This window comes from Halichoerus grypus, chromosome 9 (genome assembly GCF_964656455.1).
Source record: "Halichoerus grypus chromosome 9, mHalGry1.hap1.1, whole genome shotgun sequence".
Classification (NCBI taxonomy): domain Eukaryota; kingdom Metazoa; phylum Chordata; class Mammalia; order Carnivora; family Phocidae; genus Halichoerus; species Halichoerus grypus.
In genome coordinates this window covers 10,642,388-10,659,842 of record NC_135720.1, presented here as the reverse complement: position 1 = coordinate 10,659,842, position 17,455 = coordinate 10,642,388, and the positions used below count along the sequence as shown (strand labels likewise).

Genomic DNA, 17,455 nt, shown 5'->3' with positions numbered 1-17,455 from the left:
GAATATTGGAGCAGAGTTTGCATAAACAGCTCGGCAGATTGTACCAGAGTGTTTCTAACTCGAACATGGAGTAAGACAGGAGTACAGTCTCAAAAATAAATGAAACTAGATGTAGTTCACTTAGGATTCATGGCTGGTCCCATTGTCTTTGCTTTTAGGCTAGTCCAGTAAGTCTATATCCTAATCTGTTCCTTTCCTTGGGTAGGGACAGGTTACTTCATACTGCTTTGTCTGGCTTGGTTTGGAATGATTTAGACTTTGTTCTTGTTGTTGCAATTCATTTTGGAGGAACATTCCTTCGTTTCATTTATCTCATTATGATTTCTCCTTTTCTGACACTTACTTTGAGTATGTGCTTTGATGAGCCTAGTATACAAATGTAATGTTTTTGCTTGCTTGTTTGTTTTTCTCTTTTGAGGGTATGTGACTGTGGGAGGGGGCGGGAGGAACCTAGTTTTCATATGCTAGTTTGAAAGATGTTCTCTTTTATTTTGTAGAAATGGTTATCCCTTTGAATACCTTGAGTTTCTATGATACATTTAAATCCCAGCAGAGGAAATAGGGCCTTAGGGAGATTACCGTGAACTTGGAACAGTTTTCTCTTTGTTTTGTTTGTTTGTTTGTTTGTTTTTTGTTTTTTAAATCAAACCCCCCCTACTTTTCTTTTTTCAGTGTTTAAAGCACTGTTATTTCACTTCCTACATAAAGAACAAAGGTTTAATATTAGTAAGTTATTAAAATGTGTGTATTTTTTTGTAATTTGATTCAGATTTTTTGAAGCTCTAATTCCCAGATGTGAAAATAAAGAATCCACAAGGGCAGGAAACTTGACTCAAGGTGCCAACGGTGGTGGAGTCACGGTGAATGTTCCTTCCATTATAGCGGCTGTCTCCCTGCACCTGCTGCAGACCACACCTGAGTGTCCTCCAACTTCAGGTGTCAAACCTAAGACCTTCTTTCTTATAAATACTGTTCTGCCAGTTTTGATTAAAATTATGAGTGTCCTTGGATAAATACAAATATGTTCAAATTTTCCCAAGTGTTTTTGCTTTTTCATAGTTATGACATTTATGCTTTTTCTTAGCTTGCAGGCCTAAATGTTGACATCCTCGATTAATGCACAAGATTTTACTTTACACAGAAAAATTCAGTTACATTTACCAGTCATTTATTGATTGCCTCCTATGTTTCAGATTTTATGTTAGATGTAGGAATCACATAAAAATAAAATTTGGATTAGCTTATTATTAGTGTTCTTTCCTGGAACAGGTTCAGCAGTAAGAAATCAACAAGAAGACATACCTATATTCAGAAGGCTTGTTATTTAAAATACATTAATGTATCTTCTCGTTTTATCTGCAGAGAACCATCTATAAAATCTGCAAAATTCATACTTTTAACATGTGTAATGGCACAGAAATGTTTTTGCCGTTCTGTGGAGGTTTGAGATATTTGAGAAGGGAAGAGGAGTGATGGCTGTATTGAGATGATGTTCGCCCGCTGTGCGAGGCCTTGACCTGGGGTTTTGCCCTGTGTTGGTGGTGCTCCTTACGTTGGGGGAAGCACACTACTACCCCACACTCTTCTGAACACCTGGTGGTAGAGGAGCGATTCTGCTGGCTTTCTTGAATGACTTCATGAGGGATTTTATTTTTCCTACTTTTTTTCTGACTTAATTTGCACTTTCTACTTTTATAGGGATGAAAACAAGTTATTAAAATTCTAGCCATCTTTGATAAAACTCTGGCCCTTTTTGGGGTATCAGATTTTAAAAAGTGTACTAAATATGCACATTATGGTTCACAAAGCACATTCACACATACTTCAGTTTAGTTTTATTGCCTAGATGCGTCACCTTTACCCTCTGAATTCCATGAGATGTCACTATATAAAACGTCTTGTGTAGTACTTGCCTTATACAGAAGTGCTTGATGAACGGTCAGTGTCCTTACCCTTTGTTTGCCCCTCCTCTTGTGAAACTCATTTAGCTGCCAGGGCCTGTTAGGGTTGCTAGTCTACCAAACTTCCTGAGATTCACTTTCCTTTCCTCTGCATGAGGAGACCTGGAGCAGAGACTTTGTAGAGTCACAGTGATTATGGCCCCTGACTCTTGGCTAAAACTATATCTCATTGACTCTTGGCCCGTGACTCCGTTGTTGGACCTCCCAGTACTGCAGACCTCTTCTGATGGAGTATGTTGGTGTGAATACCACTGGGATTCTTCTGCATTCGTTTTGATCTTGTATTCTCCATTTTTATTTACCACATAACAGAAGACCATGTATATGTGAAAACTATATTAAATATGTTGTAATTCGAAGCCCTCCCAACACTAATACTAATCGGCCCTCCCAACATTATTGTCAGAGTTGTGTATGTAACTAAATAAATGGCCACAGTGATTGGAGTTTGCTTTTCCTTGCTCTTTCCAGCTTGTGGTATTATCAGTGAGTGGTAAAATCACTTAAAAGAAGAGAGAGAAAAGAAAAAGAAGATGTAAGGAAAGGCTCAGATGGAAATCTACTTTGCTTTCAGTGAAGTCTGCCTTAGATAAACTCCTTAGATTTTGCAAAGGGTTTTCAGATATCTGAGACAGATAACCATATGAACCATAGTGGTTGTCCAGGAATAACCAGCTGTGACTGATAACACATCTTTGGTGGGAGACGAGACTGAAGGTGGTGAATCGGGTAAAATAACTTAAGATATTCTCCTAAGTCAGATACATTTCTCACTCTCTTTCTCTGTCTCTGTCTCTATAATACATATACACAGAGAGGAAAGAGGAGGGATCAAGGGGACCATGCATAAATAATTATATTAATATAGGAAACACACTTCTGGGAATTCTCTGCCTTTTTTCATCCCGATTGATTAGATGACATTCAGTATGTTGTTGGGAGTCAGGTGGTGTTTTGCAAGTGCAAAGGAACACTTTGGAAGTATCTTTTTTTTTTAGGACCGCTCTTTTAGACAGTTGTGTTTATTCATGTTTAAACTATACATCCCAAATAGGGAACTTCTGCAAATGCTCATTTAATAAGCCCAGCATATTTAGCTAGCAGTGGTAGCTTAGTGAGAAGGTACCTGGACAAATTACAGAGGAAATGAATATTACTTTCCAGTTGTAAATAGATTAATATATTTTACTTCTTCCAACATTTTTATTGACTGTCCTATCATATCCCTTGTATACGATATTCACCATCACCAGTTTTACTTTTGAATTTACTTATAAACCCAGGTTCTCATCAAAACAACAAAATTATATGAAGTTTAATTTAATTCATTTTGTAGCCTCTCTGATTGAAGTTTTTATACTGTGGCATTCTAATAAAAAGTATGAGCCAGACACTATAACTTAATGATTAAAATTTAAGACTGTAGATTTCTTCATCTGTAAAAGTGTTTAAAAACATCTTGGAAGAGGCATTCTTCTTCCAACATGTGTCCCTATGAATTATAAATAAATTTGTTTATTTTAAAATATACCAGTGGCCACTTTTAACTGAAAGAGTCATGTTGTGACAGAACATTCTCATTTCCTATGATGTTTTTACATAGAATTTATAACCCATGTGTTTCTAAATAGGAATTTAGGTGATCTACAGTAAAACATTTGTATAAACTGAGACTACTCAAACTGGAATACAAATTTTAAAAAATGTTTTAAAAAAGGAGAAGTAAACAAACCATGATAATGCAGTTACCATGAATCACTTAAATTTAAGGCTGCAGGGTGCCTGGCTGCCTCAGTCAGTGAAGCGTGTGACTTTTGATCTCAGGGTTGTGAGTTCAAGCCCCACGTTGGGTGTAAAGATTACTTAAAATCTTAAAAAAAGAAAAGAAAAAGATTAAGGCTGCATTCCTGACTGGTAGAGGGGGGGAAATGAGGTTGTAGAATATTAATATAAAGTGAAAACTTCATTTCTTAAGGATGGCATATCATGTTTATTATTTTGTAAAAAGAAATAGTCTATAAAGGAACATATACAGTATTCCTGTGAAAATAGTGAATAATGATGCCAAAATAAAGGGTTGTCTGGTTAGTTTGTTTTTTTTTTAATAGTGTTAAAGAAGTTTTTTCATTTTATTTGGGAGGATTATCATGAGCCTAAGTTTGGCATAAATGAATGAATGATTGGCTGTTTTTTCTGTAACTTGCTTAACTGTCACAATTATAAATCCAGCAACTCTGTCCAAAGGAGTAGCTTATCGAGCCCATTTTCATTTTAGAGTATAATTCTTGAAAATAATAATTTTGTAAGCATAAAATATGTAGCAGAATGAAAAGTCATCTAATAAAGAGATAGTTCAATTGTGAAGAGAGTATTTTTCATAAGCTTTTCTCTGTTTTGAAGGATAGGTTACATTTTGTTTTGTAATTTGGCACTTTTCTGTTGTATGTTTTTATGGGAGAAGATTGTTAATCTTTGAGTTATAAGAGTTGGACCCAAGATTAATTGGTTAGTCTGGTGGTGGTCTAAATTTTACAAAGCAGACATTCCACTGATGACTTAGTACCATTACACTTTGTATCTTGTGGCAAAACTTAGTGGTGTTTTGTTTAGTTTTGTTTTGGTTTTGTTTTTTTTGGGGGGGAGGGGTGCCTGTTGACTTGAGTACGTTATAAAATTGGAGATGTGTTCTTCAGGATGATAAAAAGGATAAATCCATAGTCTGTCTAGCTCCTTCAGAGTTTTAGTGGGAGGGATGCTAAAGCTGGTGTGATTCCTCACTTGGACCCCCAGGACTGGCCGTGGGAGAGTCTTGTGCTATGTGTTGGTTGCTATGCCTTATGCTTTAGAAGGAGTGGGTGTGGTGAGCAAGCAAGCCAGTGACCCACCCCGTAGGGGGTAAGGATCCTGACATCAGTCGTGGTTTGAATCCACAACTATCTTTGGCTCTTGGCCATTCATCAACCTTTAGGGGGAATGGGAACAGGGCTCTGTTGATCACATCCATTGGAAAGGATCAGCTGTATCATGTTCCTGTTATTGTGAGGGAGTTGGACTTTTTTGAGCCCCAAACCATATAACAGAATTCAACAAAAAAGATAATTTAACATACATTTACTCTTATAGAACGAAACATTATAGGAAAACTACCTCTGTTCATTTGTTGGCCAGTCTTGTCATTTATAACTTCCTCTAAGTAAAAAGGCCTCATATGATAAGTTCCTCCTTGTAGAGACTCTTCAAGAGGACTTCAACTCCAGTGTTAATTCTTTTGTATTTCACTACCTCTAGGAAAAGTACTTGCTCAAGATTTTGTGGCTCTCTCAACTCTAGAGCTTGTGCTTTTAAAAATTGTACAGCTACAGAATCATGAAACAGCAATGTCTGTGTCAGCTTTATTTATTTATGTGGTTTTTTTTAAGACACAACCCCCCCCCCCCCCCCCCCCCCCCCCGTAAATTGGAAACTTGTCTCCCTTCAAAGGGCTTAAAAAATATCTTGAGTTTGTTGGGATTAGATTGGGTGGCAGTCAAGGTAGCTACTCTTCTGGAGCTGAAGTGCACAAATCGACTTACTCCCTTAGCCGCCTGCTTGTGCTTAAAACAATTTTTGACAAATGCCGGAGTTTCACAAATGTCGGAGTAGCAGTTATAGAGGTGGTTTTGCAAGTCCCTTGGAACAGCCATGCACATCTTCAGTCACTCTTAATTTGAATGAGAAAGGGGATGGTAGAAGCTATTTTTATTTTCCCCTGGGAGCAAGGGAGAAGGAGGCGGAACTCTGTACCATGTAATTTTAAAAAAGAAAAAAAAAATCAGATTCCATTGAGATTCTTTCTTGTTTACTTTTTGTTTTACTCTTGCCATCTCCCAGTGTGTTTGACTAATATAAGTCTTCCCCCAGGAATATAAGAATATGTGGTACAGTCCGCCTCATAACCTTCCTGGATATTTTTATAATTTATCATCAGCTGACACCGCCTGGGTAGAATATTCTTACCACTCCCTCTGGCTGCTGGAAGTCTGAAATTACATCTTTGTCTTTGAAGTCAGGCATCCTGTTAGCGTTGCTATGGTGACAGGGTGGGTAATGGCGTCCACAGGCAGGAGATTGGTATTTAGCGTTTAAATGCTGCTCTACACAAGGCCTTGATTTTTAGAGTGGTTACTGAACTATTCCCTTTTAGTAAATGTTTAAAAATTACATTTTTACATGGTCTTACTGGATTAATAGTCATGGTTTATTTCATTTTAACTGCAAGGATAAAAGCATTATTCCATTAAATGGGTAGCTTTTTTTCTCTCTTGGTTTATGCATTATTAACACAGGCTTTCCTGTTTTGCTTGTAACATTTTATAGGCTTTTTCAAACATGCAGTCAGATTTGCTCTGTTGCTCCTTTATTTTTTGGTCTTAACCCATTATCTGCTTGAAATCTTACATGATTTCAGAGGAGTCAAAGTTCTAAGGAACTAAGCTTTAAAATATTAAAATTGAAGAGAGGGAGGGAGGGTGGAGTGTGGCACGCGCGCGTTTGTGTGTTACTCTGTATGTGATAATGTTGACTGACCAGTCTTTCCCCATGAACTGCAGCAATAACTTTCTTTTTAAATGTTTCTTTTGTTTCAAGTTTCCTTTTAGCCCCTCTCCTGTACTATACCTTAACATAGGAGGTTAAAGGAAAGATTATTTACAGTTGTGGGGAACTGTGGGACATTTTGAAAAGGTTTTAATTAATGTAACTTTTTTTTTTAACGATTTTATTTATTTATTTGAGAGAGAGCGTTGGGGGTGGAGAGGAGCAGAGGGAGAGGGACAAGCAGACTTCCCACTGAGCACGAAGCCCAACGCTGGGCTAGATCCCAGGACCCTGAGATCATGACCTAAGCCGAAACCAGGAGTTGGATGCTTAACTGACTAAGCTACCCAGGCGCCCCAGTTAATGTAACTTTTGAAGTAATAGTCTCTCAATTCAATCTGTTTGGTCTGACACCAGTTACTTCTATTACATATGATTTGTTGATTCTTGATTATTTTGTCATTAGAATAATGGTGACTCTTAAAAGTTCATATAGTATATACATACATATCCCTCCCTACCTCATATATGAGCTACTTCTAGAATATCATTTTGAACACCTCATGACATGAAACTTACTGCTTCATAAAGTATTTGTTAGGAAATTCTTCCTTGGATTAACTTGAAATGCTTTCTTGGATTTGGGTTCTACTTCTGCCTTCTTAAACCACCTGAGATAAATCAAAACCCCTTGTCTTTATCATGGCTGTTCAGATATTTGAAGATAGTTTTCATTTTACCTGGGTTTTCACTAGGCCGATTAGTTCCTTTATTTTCCCCATTATGTGGTTTCAAGTCTGTCCCACCCTACTCTTAATTCTTTGATAAAGTTCATTTTGTGTAAGTGCCTCCAAATAGGAACCCACAGCCAGCCTGAATACACTCCAACAGAAGTATGGCTGGTATAGAGCCGGTGGGCCACCACCCTTGTTCTGGACCGTCGAGTCATGATGGTAGGTTTCAGAGCCGCATCCCATTCTGGCCCTGTGGTGGGAGGTGCTTCGAGGCGCAGGTCTCATCTATCCTGTACTTGAACCGAAGTACAGTTTTCGCATTTACCCTTACTGAGTGTTTTGGGTCATTGTTCAAGCCTGCTAACATGTATTTGGGTCCCAAATCTAGCATCTGTTGTATTTAATATAATTTCTACCTTTGCGTCATCTGTACATTCATATCTCATTATAACTCTGAGTATAAACAAATTAAATAGACTGAATGCAGAACTTTTTGACATTTTGGTTATTGCCATTCATCCAGGTATAATAAATCTAGAGCTTCTGTGTGTTCTAGGCCATACATTACGTATTAACCACAACACCATGATAAGAGACAGCCCAGAAGCTGGGTGGGAATCCAGAACAATCAGGACTATAGTCCTGTTATACATATAAAGGCTCTGTAATGTTGAAGTTTATATATAATTTTTATGGGAGATCATTTTGTCTTTATCAAACCTAAGTTTTCTGCATGAGAGATGAAAATTGACTTTGTAAGCCAGTTCATTTTGCTGCATCAAGTCCTACGCGTCAGCTTCTTCCCTGTAACCAGGAGGGCTAGCCAAGATTAACATCAAGAGAAGGCAGAAGAACCTGTGTCTATCCTCAGAGGGGCCCTGGAAACCGAGCCTGAATGTCACGGGTCCATGGCAGATGATGGTCCCCCCTGGTCTTGTGATCTTTGAAATGAAGTGGTCCCGTTTGAGGGGACTGCAATTTCAGTGAATGAGACTGTCGGCCACAGAAGCCCACAGCCTATCCATCAGGATAGGAGCAGGTAGTGTGTGTGTTGGGGGGTGGTCCTCCTCTACGTCTTCCTTATTTCTCTGTATTCATCTGTGTATCTGACACATGCCCCGTGCTTTACTTTCCATTACAAATGTCCAGGACTGAGGGGACGCTGGATACCAGGGAAGATAAACTGGCATAGTCAGTTTCTAGGGATAAGCTGGTTCCCTTGAGAAGACATGCACTGGGGGCCTCGTACTGGGGAGGAGAGCAGGGCACCTGCTTCTGTAGAACATGGTGGCTTTGCCTCCTTGCTCACCACTGCCCGTGGGAGCGGAGGGAAGCGTGAGCCTAGTGAGTCAATCAGAAAAAAAAAAAAGACATCCTTTTTTGATTGGGTCCTAGGTCTCTTCATTTATGCACGGAGAGTAGGCACTCAATTTTTGCCTGTATTAAGCCACTTCTCCCCTCCCCAACCCTACATCTTCTCTCTCTGCAGAAGCCCGGGCTCTGTTTCTAGACGTAGTTCTTGAGAGGCAGAACACTTACATATTAAGAATTTGACAATAAGTTTTATAGATTGGAAAAAAGATGCTTTAGACCATTGTTGGCTCATGGAGTGACAGGTGGGAAATAATCCTCTAGAGGTGGTCTCTAGGGACAGTATTCCTTTTCCTTCCTCATTTGTAGGCTCCTTATGACTGATGACCACGCAAGCTACTCTAATTGACCAGCAGTTTGGGCTGGAATTGGGGTGAGGAATGGACATGTTCTCACTTTACTGAAACTCTTAATGAGATTTTCATTAAGTGAATTCTGTATCTTCCCCCAAAAGGACAAATATATGAGTGAATTTGGCAGCTGAATATTTTTCTGTTTGCAGTATTTGTAACAGAAAGTGTGTTACAAAGACTTTTTGGGTATTCTAGATCTGCACCGTCCAACAGAATTTCTGCAATGATTAAAATATCCCATATCTGTGTCATATAGCATGTTAGCCACTTGCCATATGTTGCTATATAGAACTTGAAATATGGCTGGTGTGAGGAACTGAATTTTGAATTTTAATTAAATTTAAAATAGCCACATGTGGCTAATGGCTTCCATATTGGACAGTGCATTTCTAGCTTACGGATCCTGTGTGGTCTTGTTTTTACTACAGAGTGGATTTTGGTAAAATAACAATGTGCTCATTCACATTCAGGCTTTCAGTGCCTTCTGAACTAGCATTTAAATCTAACTCCTTCATACGTGTGTACAGTAGATTACAGGTACAAATATATTTTAGGTGTAGAGCTAATCGCTTGCAGGGTTTTGGTGTATAGATTGAAAACCAAGATTTTGGGAGTAAGGTAATTGTACCTTCAGTGGATGATTGCTGCATGCTTGAGTGCGGTTTCAAAAGTTAGAAAGCCCAAGTGCTTACATGTCTTCTACTTGTCTATTTATCTGCACTTTCAATTATCTGTATTTACTGGAAATAGTTATTACAGAGGTGGTTACCTTAAGGATGTCTTCTGGATGCACCGACCTCCCTTCCACATGCACACCAATATAAAGGTCAGCTTCAGCTGTGTGGAGTCCAGGCCCCAGGGCATGGGCTGTAGATCGAGCAGCAGTGTGACCCACGGGGAGCAGAGTGTGTCACAGGGAGGTCCAGGATTCTGCTCGCCTGGACCACTGTGCAGGTTTAAGCTGCAGCTTTCGGATACGGAGTGTAAAATGTCTTAAGGTCTATGCATTTGGCATCTTCTTCAGAACTTAGGGTGTCATATCTGAGAAGTAGCCTGGGATTCAGCCTATGGTGTTGAAAATAGTTTTCTCTGAATGTATATAGATGATGTCTACTGATATTGAGGATATTTTTCTTTCTGTTTAATTGTAAAGGGCATCAAGACATGTGTTCTCTCGTGAGTCTCAGATAATTTCATATTTACAGCATGAGAATAAATGGCAATTTCAGGGCAGCCTAGGAATCTTCCAACTCTGACTTTTTAGGGCTAGTTCCTCCTTTGGTAGGTGAGGAGAGATCTTGCTGATGGAGACAGTGATGCAGTGAAACCCTGGTGTTGAGTCCCTCTTGCTGTCCCTCCCCAGTCCTCTAACAACTGGATTTCTGTATTCTGTTAGGGAATTTGTATATGGCACTTGCCTTCCCCTTGTACTTAAGAGCAGCCACTTCATTCACTATTTTAGTGCTCTGCATGTTTAGAATTTTCATAAGCACTATATTTTACATTTGAAATAATGTAGTTGGGTAGTTTGAATACAATGTTCCAGGATTTCCGATTCACTTGTCCCTACCTTCAAAACTCAGCTTTTGCTTGTTGTCGACATTCATTTCACTAAACACTACATTTAACAACCATGGTACAGCCCATGTGTTATATCTGTTTCCTGATAGCAAAAGGTTAAAGGGTGACTTTTTTTCCCCCGCCGAGGTCATTATCCCACACCTAGGAACGTCTTATTTTTTAAACCCCACCCCACTTAAAGAGGAGGAAAAACATTAGGAATGAGTAATAATAATTTTCTCAATATTTGATTCTATGGCAATAATGTACGCTTCAGCATCAAAAGTAGATGGATGGGTTATTGTTGCTTGTTGCTCTTACTCAGTCTGTAAACCTAATTTGTTTTATTTATGATGGGAGAAGGGGAATATATGAATTCATTTTACTAAGCACTTCTTGAGTTTTTGTAGTGTGCTGTTATGATGGATACATTCTTGGTTTGAGGAAAGTTGAAGAAATACAGAATCCCTGAGATTATGAGGCACTTTTCAGCAAATATATTTTGTTGTGGTATATATGTTTGTTGTGGGATATTTAAATATTCTCCAAATGTCTTCGGTATTGCTTTTGAATAATAACTATTTTTAATTACAGTCTGGATTTCTCTTCCCTCTTTTGAGAAATAATAGTCCTTCACACTCACCCCCCCCCCCCCCCGCCCCGTGTTCCCCTTTTGGGAAAAGTCAGTAATCTGGGTAATTTCTATTAAAAAAATCTCTACTAAAACCAAGGAGTGATTATAGTCCACTTAATGAAGCAAAGCGCAAAAGATGATGAGGACAGGAGCGATAGAGAGTTCGTTCACTAATGAAGCCACTTTTAAAGGTAAGGAAAAATAAAGAAGCCCCCTTCTCTTTCTTCCAACATGGTTGTTATGTGGAATTTTCAGTTAAGTAAAATCGTTAACTACTTATATGTGCTTCAAACTAAACACAAAACCCCAAAGACTATTTAATTATCATACTTTTGTTAATAAGATTATGGGACTTGCATAGGAAAGATACTGTGCAAAATAGAATTCTTTCCTGTGTTAGTGAGAATACTTGGTTTGTGTTCTTTTTAATGACTGGGTCTAATATTCTGCTTTTTAGTCAGTGAAGGATGAAAGCAAGAAAATGACCATTCCTTCATCCTGTTGGAAAGGTCTTGCCTAATCCGAATTGTTTGTTGTTACATTGTGTAGGGTTTTGTTCTTAAAACCTCTTAAAAAGATGGATGTAAGGTCTTATTTCTCAAGATATTTTCGATAAAATCTTAGCAGTTTACTAAAATTTTATGAGAGGGCTTTAGAAAAAAAAATATAACAGTTGCAGAGTTGAGTCGACTCTGTCATCTGAGTCATTCTTTCTTTTTAAATATTTCAGCCATTTAAAAACTATTGAATTCATCCTCACCATCACCCAGTAAATAAATAAATAATATTTAAAGCTTTAGATTTCTCCTGCTAGTTTTCTTTTGTGCATGGTTTAGTTGGGTGAGACCTGCCAGGAGCACTGTTAAAAGTGGGAAGTGATTTAACATACCTTTGAGGCATTTGGCCATAAAGATTTGGTTTCTGCTGAGAAAGCACCAAGGTATGAACTTGCTGTGAGGGCGTGGTGGGGTGGGCTGGGGGGCACCCCCAGTGAACACTGCTCTCTGCTCTGCTCCCAGCAGCTCTTTGTTCGGTCACTTTGGGTTGTTAGGAAGAGCATTTCGTTTTTCTTAGATCAGGACGGGAACAGTCTACCTTCTGAATGAGTGAAGTTGAAGTGACGCTCTTGCCCCCCTCCCCCTGTGCCCTTCTTTAATCCATTTCTGGGAGTTGAAAATTTTGTACATCGTGTGTCTTTCTTTGGTTTGCTCAGTGGCTACCCTAGCATACCACTTAAATTTTCATTCAGAATCATCTTTGAAGATCGTGCAACGTCTTGATTTAACTGAGAACATTATGTTCACCCTAAACTATTATGATTTTTTAAAAGCAGTATTTCATTTTTTCTTTATAATTCCTAATTTTCTTTGCTTAAAAATTTAAAAACATGACATGTGTGTTTTCTGATGGGGAATTGGGCTTTGTACAAAATGTGTGATGTGGCATCTGTTTGTATGACAGATGTCCTTTATTGACTCATAGTAAGTTCCCCTGTGCATTGATATAATGGAATTATTGTTCTTAAAATAATTTATCCTAATTTATAGTAAACTAAAATTATATTTTCATTTTGTAATTAGTGCAACCAGTAAGTAATAACATGCATAAACTTTGTTTTATTGACAAAGTATTGCCCTTAAAAGTACTATTTTTGTTTATGACCAGATGTATTTAGTTTATATGGGTTTGGGTGTGCATTCCTTCGAGTCTGTTTCCATAGTGCAGCTATTTACTAAAGCCTGAAAAATTAGGACAACAATTTCACTTCTATTCTTTGCGTTTATTTTTTATGGACGTACAGGGCAGTTGTCAAATGGAGGTGAACCCAAATTATTCTCTGAGAAGGAAAAAAAACAAAAACAAAAACCCAGCCTGGTAAACTAGAATTAGGATTCAGATTTAGCAAAGTTACAGGGTTTTAGAATCATAAGCACCTAACACTTTCCTGTATTTTTTCAGACTTGAATTTAGAGAGGTGATTTGGTTCAGTGAAGATGCAGAATAATTCCCTAAACATTCTATGAAACCAAGCACCAGTGTCAAGAGCAGAGCTCATGGGATTTGCCTGTAGAGTTCAGGGGGCCACTTTGAAAAACCATTGCTAGATGGGCAGCCTTCTTACTTTGTTAAAAATAATTGTAAAATGGAACATTGATTTCTAAATTTGAAGTTTTGTATGTTCTCACAGAACAGGGAAGGAATCACTCATAGAAAACAGAGAAACAGAAAGAAACCCCAAGCTCTTCTGCTCTTGCCAGGACATCTCTTGCTCACTACTAAGTGGGAGCGGAGCCCCGCATACTTAAAACGGGCGGACCGTGCATGATCTGTGGCTGAATGTCTGCTGCATGGGGCTACTTAACAGAAGCCAAATACTAAAGTAGTTTTTACGTTTAATCAACTTTCTTTCACTGTCAGATTCCAAGCCAAAACTACATTTAAAAATGTGGCGCTATTCCACATAATCTAAGGAGCATCTTTTGGAGAGTAAAATGAAAGAAATCACTGGTGAGGACCTTCAGGAGGTAGTGGAATGCTGACTTGAGAGAATTGTGACTTTGGCTCTTCTGAGTGGAACTGAGGTGATTTCATGTGCACAGCATTGAGCCCAGCCCTTCAGCTGCTTGCTGGTGGATGCCCATGGGCAAGCGCTGCACCGTCGAGCCTCTGTCCTCATTTGGATCGCCCTGGGTAGCAGGGTCTCAGCTACTGCATCAGCACATGCGCCTTGCCCTTCACCTGCTCTGGGTCCATAGCTCAGGGGGACCACTTTTGAGTGACCGCTTGATAGAAGCCTGGCGATCAGCAGTGTTACTGGGAATCCTTGAAATTAGTGATGAAGGGCAAGATGGTGCCTAACTTTTATCTCCTGTTGAATGTGAAATTGACACACAGGTAGTATTTGCTGTGGTTTCTTGAACTAGAAATAAGTGGGCAAATGAGGCTAAAGAACAACTCTGTCTGATCTTATATTATTGAGATTTTGTTTTCTGAGGAATGTATTTCTAAAAAGAAAAAACCATTCTATGTATTCCATAATAAAGTAAGAAATACCATGTGGAGGAAGCAGCCTGCCAGTTCTTCCTTCTTATAAAAATAAGTCAACTCCACTATGCCACCCACTCTATTTTTACTAGAAAGAATGGGTGTACTGATTTATTTCATAGATAATTTTGTATGTAATGTATATAATTTTGTATATACATATATATTCTTTAAAAATACTATAAAAGGGTAAATGACAATTCAGCAGTAGATTCCGATTTCTTTTTTTACCTTGTTATTTTAAAATCTCAAAATAAAAAGAGAGTAAAATGAGTCGCAGTGCTTCTTAATTTTTTTATTTTTTAGTAAAGTAGTTTTTCAGAAATCTGTACCTATGTCAATTTCTTTAGCAGTATTGTAGAGTTAACATAACTAATTTGGTAGGTAGGTTCTGTTTGTTTTAGTGGATTTATTTTATTTAACTGTTGTATTCTTACATCAAATAAGGAATGAAGAGTTAGATTGGAAAGAAAGAAAGAAACCTATTGCTCAGTGTTTTCTGTAGTTAAAAAGAGCTTTACTGGTTATCCTAACCACATAGGTAATATATATTCATTTGTAAAGTTGGGATTACTATTTTCTGTATCTTTGATTTTTTTTTTCTCTGTATATTCTTGGGTAATTCATTTCTTTTAGAAAAACAGGGTCATATCAGCTATATACTGTTTTATAACCTGCAGGGAAAACTTAATGTAATTTCTTGTCAGATATAGTTGTATGCCTTCATTTTAAATGATTGCATAGCATCCATACAGAATAAGGCTGTTTAAGAAAGTATTAAACCTAAATATACCGTATAATTAAGTATTGCGGTTTTGAGTTGCCTTCTTTGTTACATTGAGCTTTAGGGTTCAAAATGATACTTAGACAAAAAAAAAAAAAAAATTTCTGAGTAGTATTTACTAAGAATGATCAAATGCTATTTTATTTATTTTTTTGATCAAATGCTACTTTAAGTCAGAACCATGGAAGAGTTTGTTTTATAAATAAACAAGACTCCTTAGAACAAACTTTTCCTCTTGGTGTATTTATGTAAGATTCTCCCTGTTTACAGAAATTGTATTATGTTTATTTTGAAAATAGAGATTTTTTAATGTGCTTATGAGAGAGAGGTCTGAGAGGGATGAAAGAATTGGGCGTGGCATAAATCTGGGTTCTGTAGCCTTTTTTTGTGCCTTTCTGTAGCATCAGTATGTGCTTGCCAAGTATGGAAAGAAGCTCCTTCAGAACGCGTGAATGAGGGATCCTTGCACACCACTCTTTTGTTTCAGTTTCCGAATCTCTTCTGTCACTCTTAGAAGCTTGACTTTTACAGTTGTGGGGAGTGTTGTCCTCAGTTTTACCCGCACCCTCCCCCCCCCAAAAAATGGACTGGCCTTGTCATGGACTCAGCTGCATGCCTTATTAACTCATCTGGTGACCTTTGGCTCGTCAGGACTGTGAGCTGTCAGGGCTCTCTGTGACATCGTAGTATGTGACTTGAATGGATATACTGCATGTGCTGAATCAGCTTTTTTCATTCCCTTCCACATGAGAAAAGCAGGTGCTAAGTCTCATTTTGAGAATTTATCGCTATCTGTTGGTGACACTTTAGAGACCACTCTGCTTATTTGACTAATAGCCAAGTGGAAGCTAATAGTCTGTTTTGGCCATTGAAGCCTAAAATCCTACTAATTTCTTCTCCTGACCAAAAAAACCCACATCTCTTCATGTTTTTTTGTGCAGAGACTACAGAGAGGCAAATACGATATTTTGTGTAGGGAAAATTAGGATAGGTTTGAGAGATTTGTGGTTTTAAATTCTTTCATGGTAACATACTTTTATGTGTGTGCTCAGGTCATAGAAGGTCATGTATATGTGTTTGTATGTCTCTGTGTGTAAAAATTGTAAATTTGGAGTTACTGATTTTGAAAAAAAGAAGATACATTTTAAAACATCTGTTTTTTAAAGAGCTTAACCTCAATGGATATATGGATTCTCTTACCTGAAAAGGTTTCTTCTTCATAAATATTTTAGGAAAACTTACTGAAGTTATATTTATATCTTGTGTATGTGGTCTGTGAAGGTTTTGTTTTGGATATTTGGGGAGAATGATTCTTTGGTTCTTTTTATCTTGACTTGTAGGAAATGAAAAATATAGGAACAATCCAAGTATCAACGTAGATGAGGAGCTAAATAAATTGTAATAAGCACCAAAGGACATAAGACTGTGTTAATCTCAAAGCTGCATGATGATTTTTGTGTTGTGAAAGGTTAGCTTTTCAAATGCAAGACTTAATTACTTTTCAAATGAATATTTCATAAGTTATTTTTTTCATTGAATATACATCTACATGCGTATTCTATTCCCACTGTGGTAGACATCAGTTAGCAGCAGTTTTGGAAATTCAATTCTTCCCCTTCTGTTCCCCCCCCGCCCCCTTGCATACAGCAATGTAATCAGGAGTTTCTCATTTTTAAAATATTTTTTAAAGGTTCCAAGTAATAACATAATGCACAATGCTTTCCCTGCCATTACTTTGTTGATTCTTTTATTAAGTGTGATGGCACAGCTGATTTCTCAATTTTATCCAGGCGTGCCCCTGGTAAGAGCATGAGACCGGTGTTTTCCACTTTCCCAGGCTTGTTTTTGAGCAGCGGCTCTCTTGCTTGCTCAATGTCCCTCCTACTTTCTCTTAACAGTGTGGAAAGAGTATGTCATTTAAGAAAAATTACTGTTGATTATTCTGTGCCTGTTTTGCACAGGTTAGCAGGGGTTAATGGAATAAACTAAATTTGCACTTGAATTCATGAATATGTATTAATAGCCGTAGAAAGCTTAGAATAAACTTCTATTAAGTTTAAAATAAAAACTTTGTGGTTTCAGTTTAGGGGAAGAGTTATTGTAATACAAAGATAGAGCTAGGTTTAATAGCCTCCTTTTCCAGCTCTGTTATATCAAGCAAAATTTTGACATTTTGGAGCCTAATACAGAGTTACAGTTTGCTAATTATCTTTGGGGGGGGAATTTGTGGACAGTAAAATTATTTTTTGTTAGCTTGATTATCCAAAAGTCATAATTAAATATATATTTGGAGTTTATTGCACATCATACAAAAATGCAATAATCTTGACTAAGTTCTGAGAATTTTCAGATTATGCAATTTTATCTTTAAGATGTAGGCAAGATGTACTTTTTGAAAGTACTGGGATATATCCTTTGTATATTAACATGCTTTGCTT

At 37.7% G+C, this 17,455-nt stretch overlaps 1 protein-coding gene across 14 annotated transcripts in view; it reads left to right on the top strand.

The window, feature by feature from the left end:
- The window catches only part of ARID1B (AT-rich interaction domain 1B), a 440,094-nt gene that overhangs the window by 168,953 nt on the left and 253,686 nt on the right, over window positions 1–17,455 (top strand). Inside the window, exon 5 of one of the 14 annotated variants that reach the window (XM_078054535.1) lies at window positions 770–997. The exons of the other annotated variants lie outside the window; for them this stretch is intronic. Within the exon in view, the coding sequence (XP_077910661.1) occupies window positions 770–778 (9 nt within the window). The 3' untranslated portion in view covers window positions 779–997. Of the gene's footprint in view, window positions 1–769; window positions 998–17,455 lie in introns of those variants that run through there. 14 annotated transcript variants of the gene reach the window in all.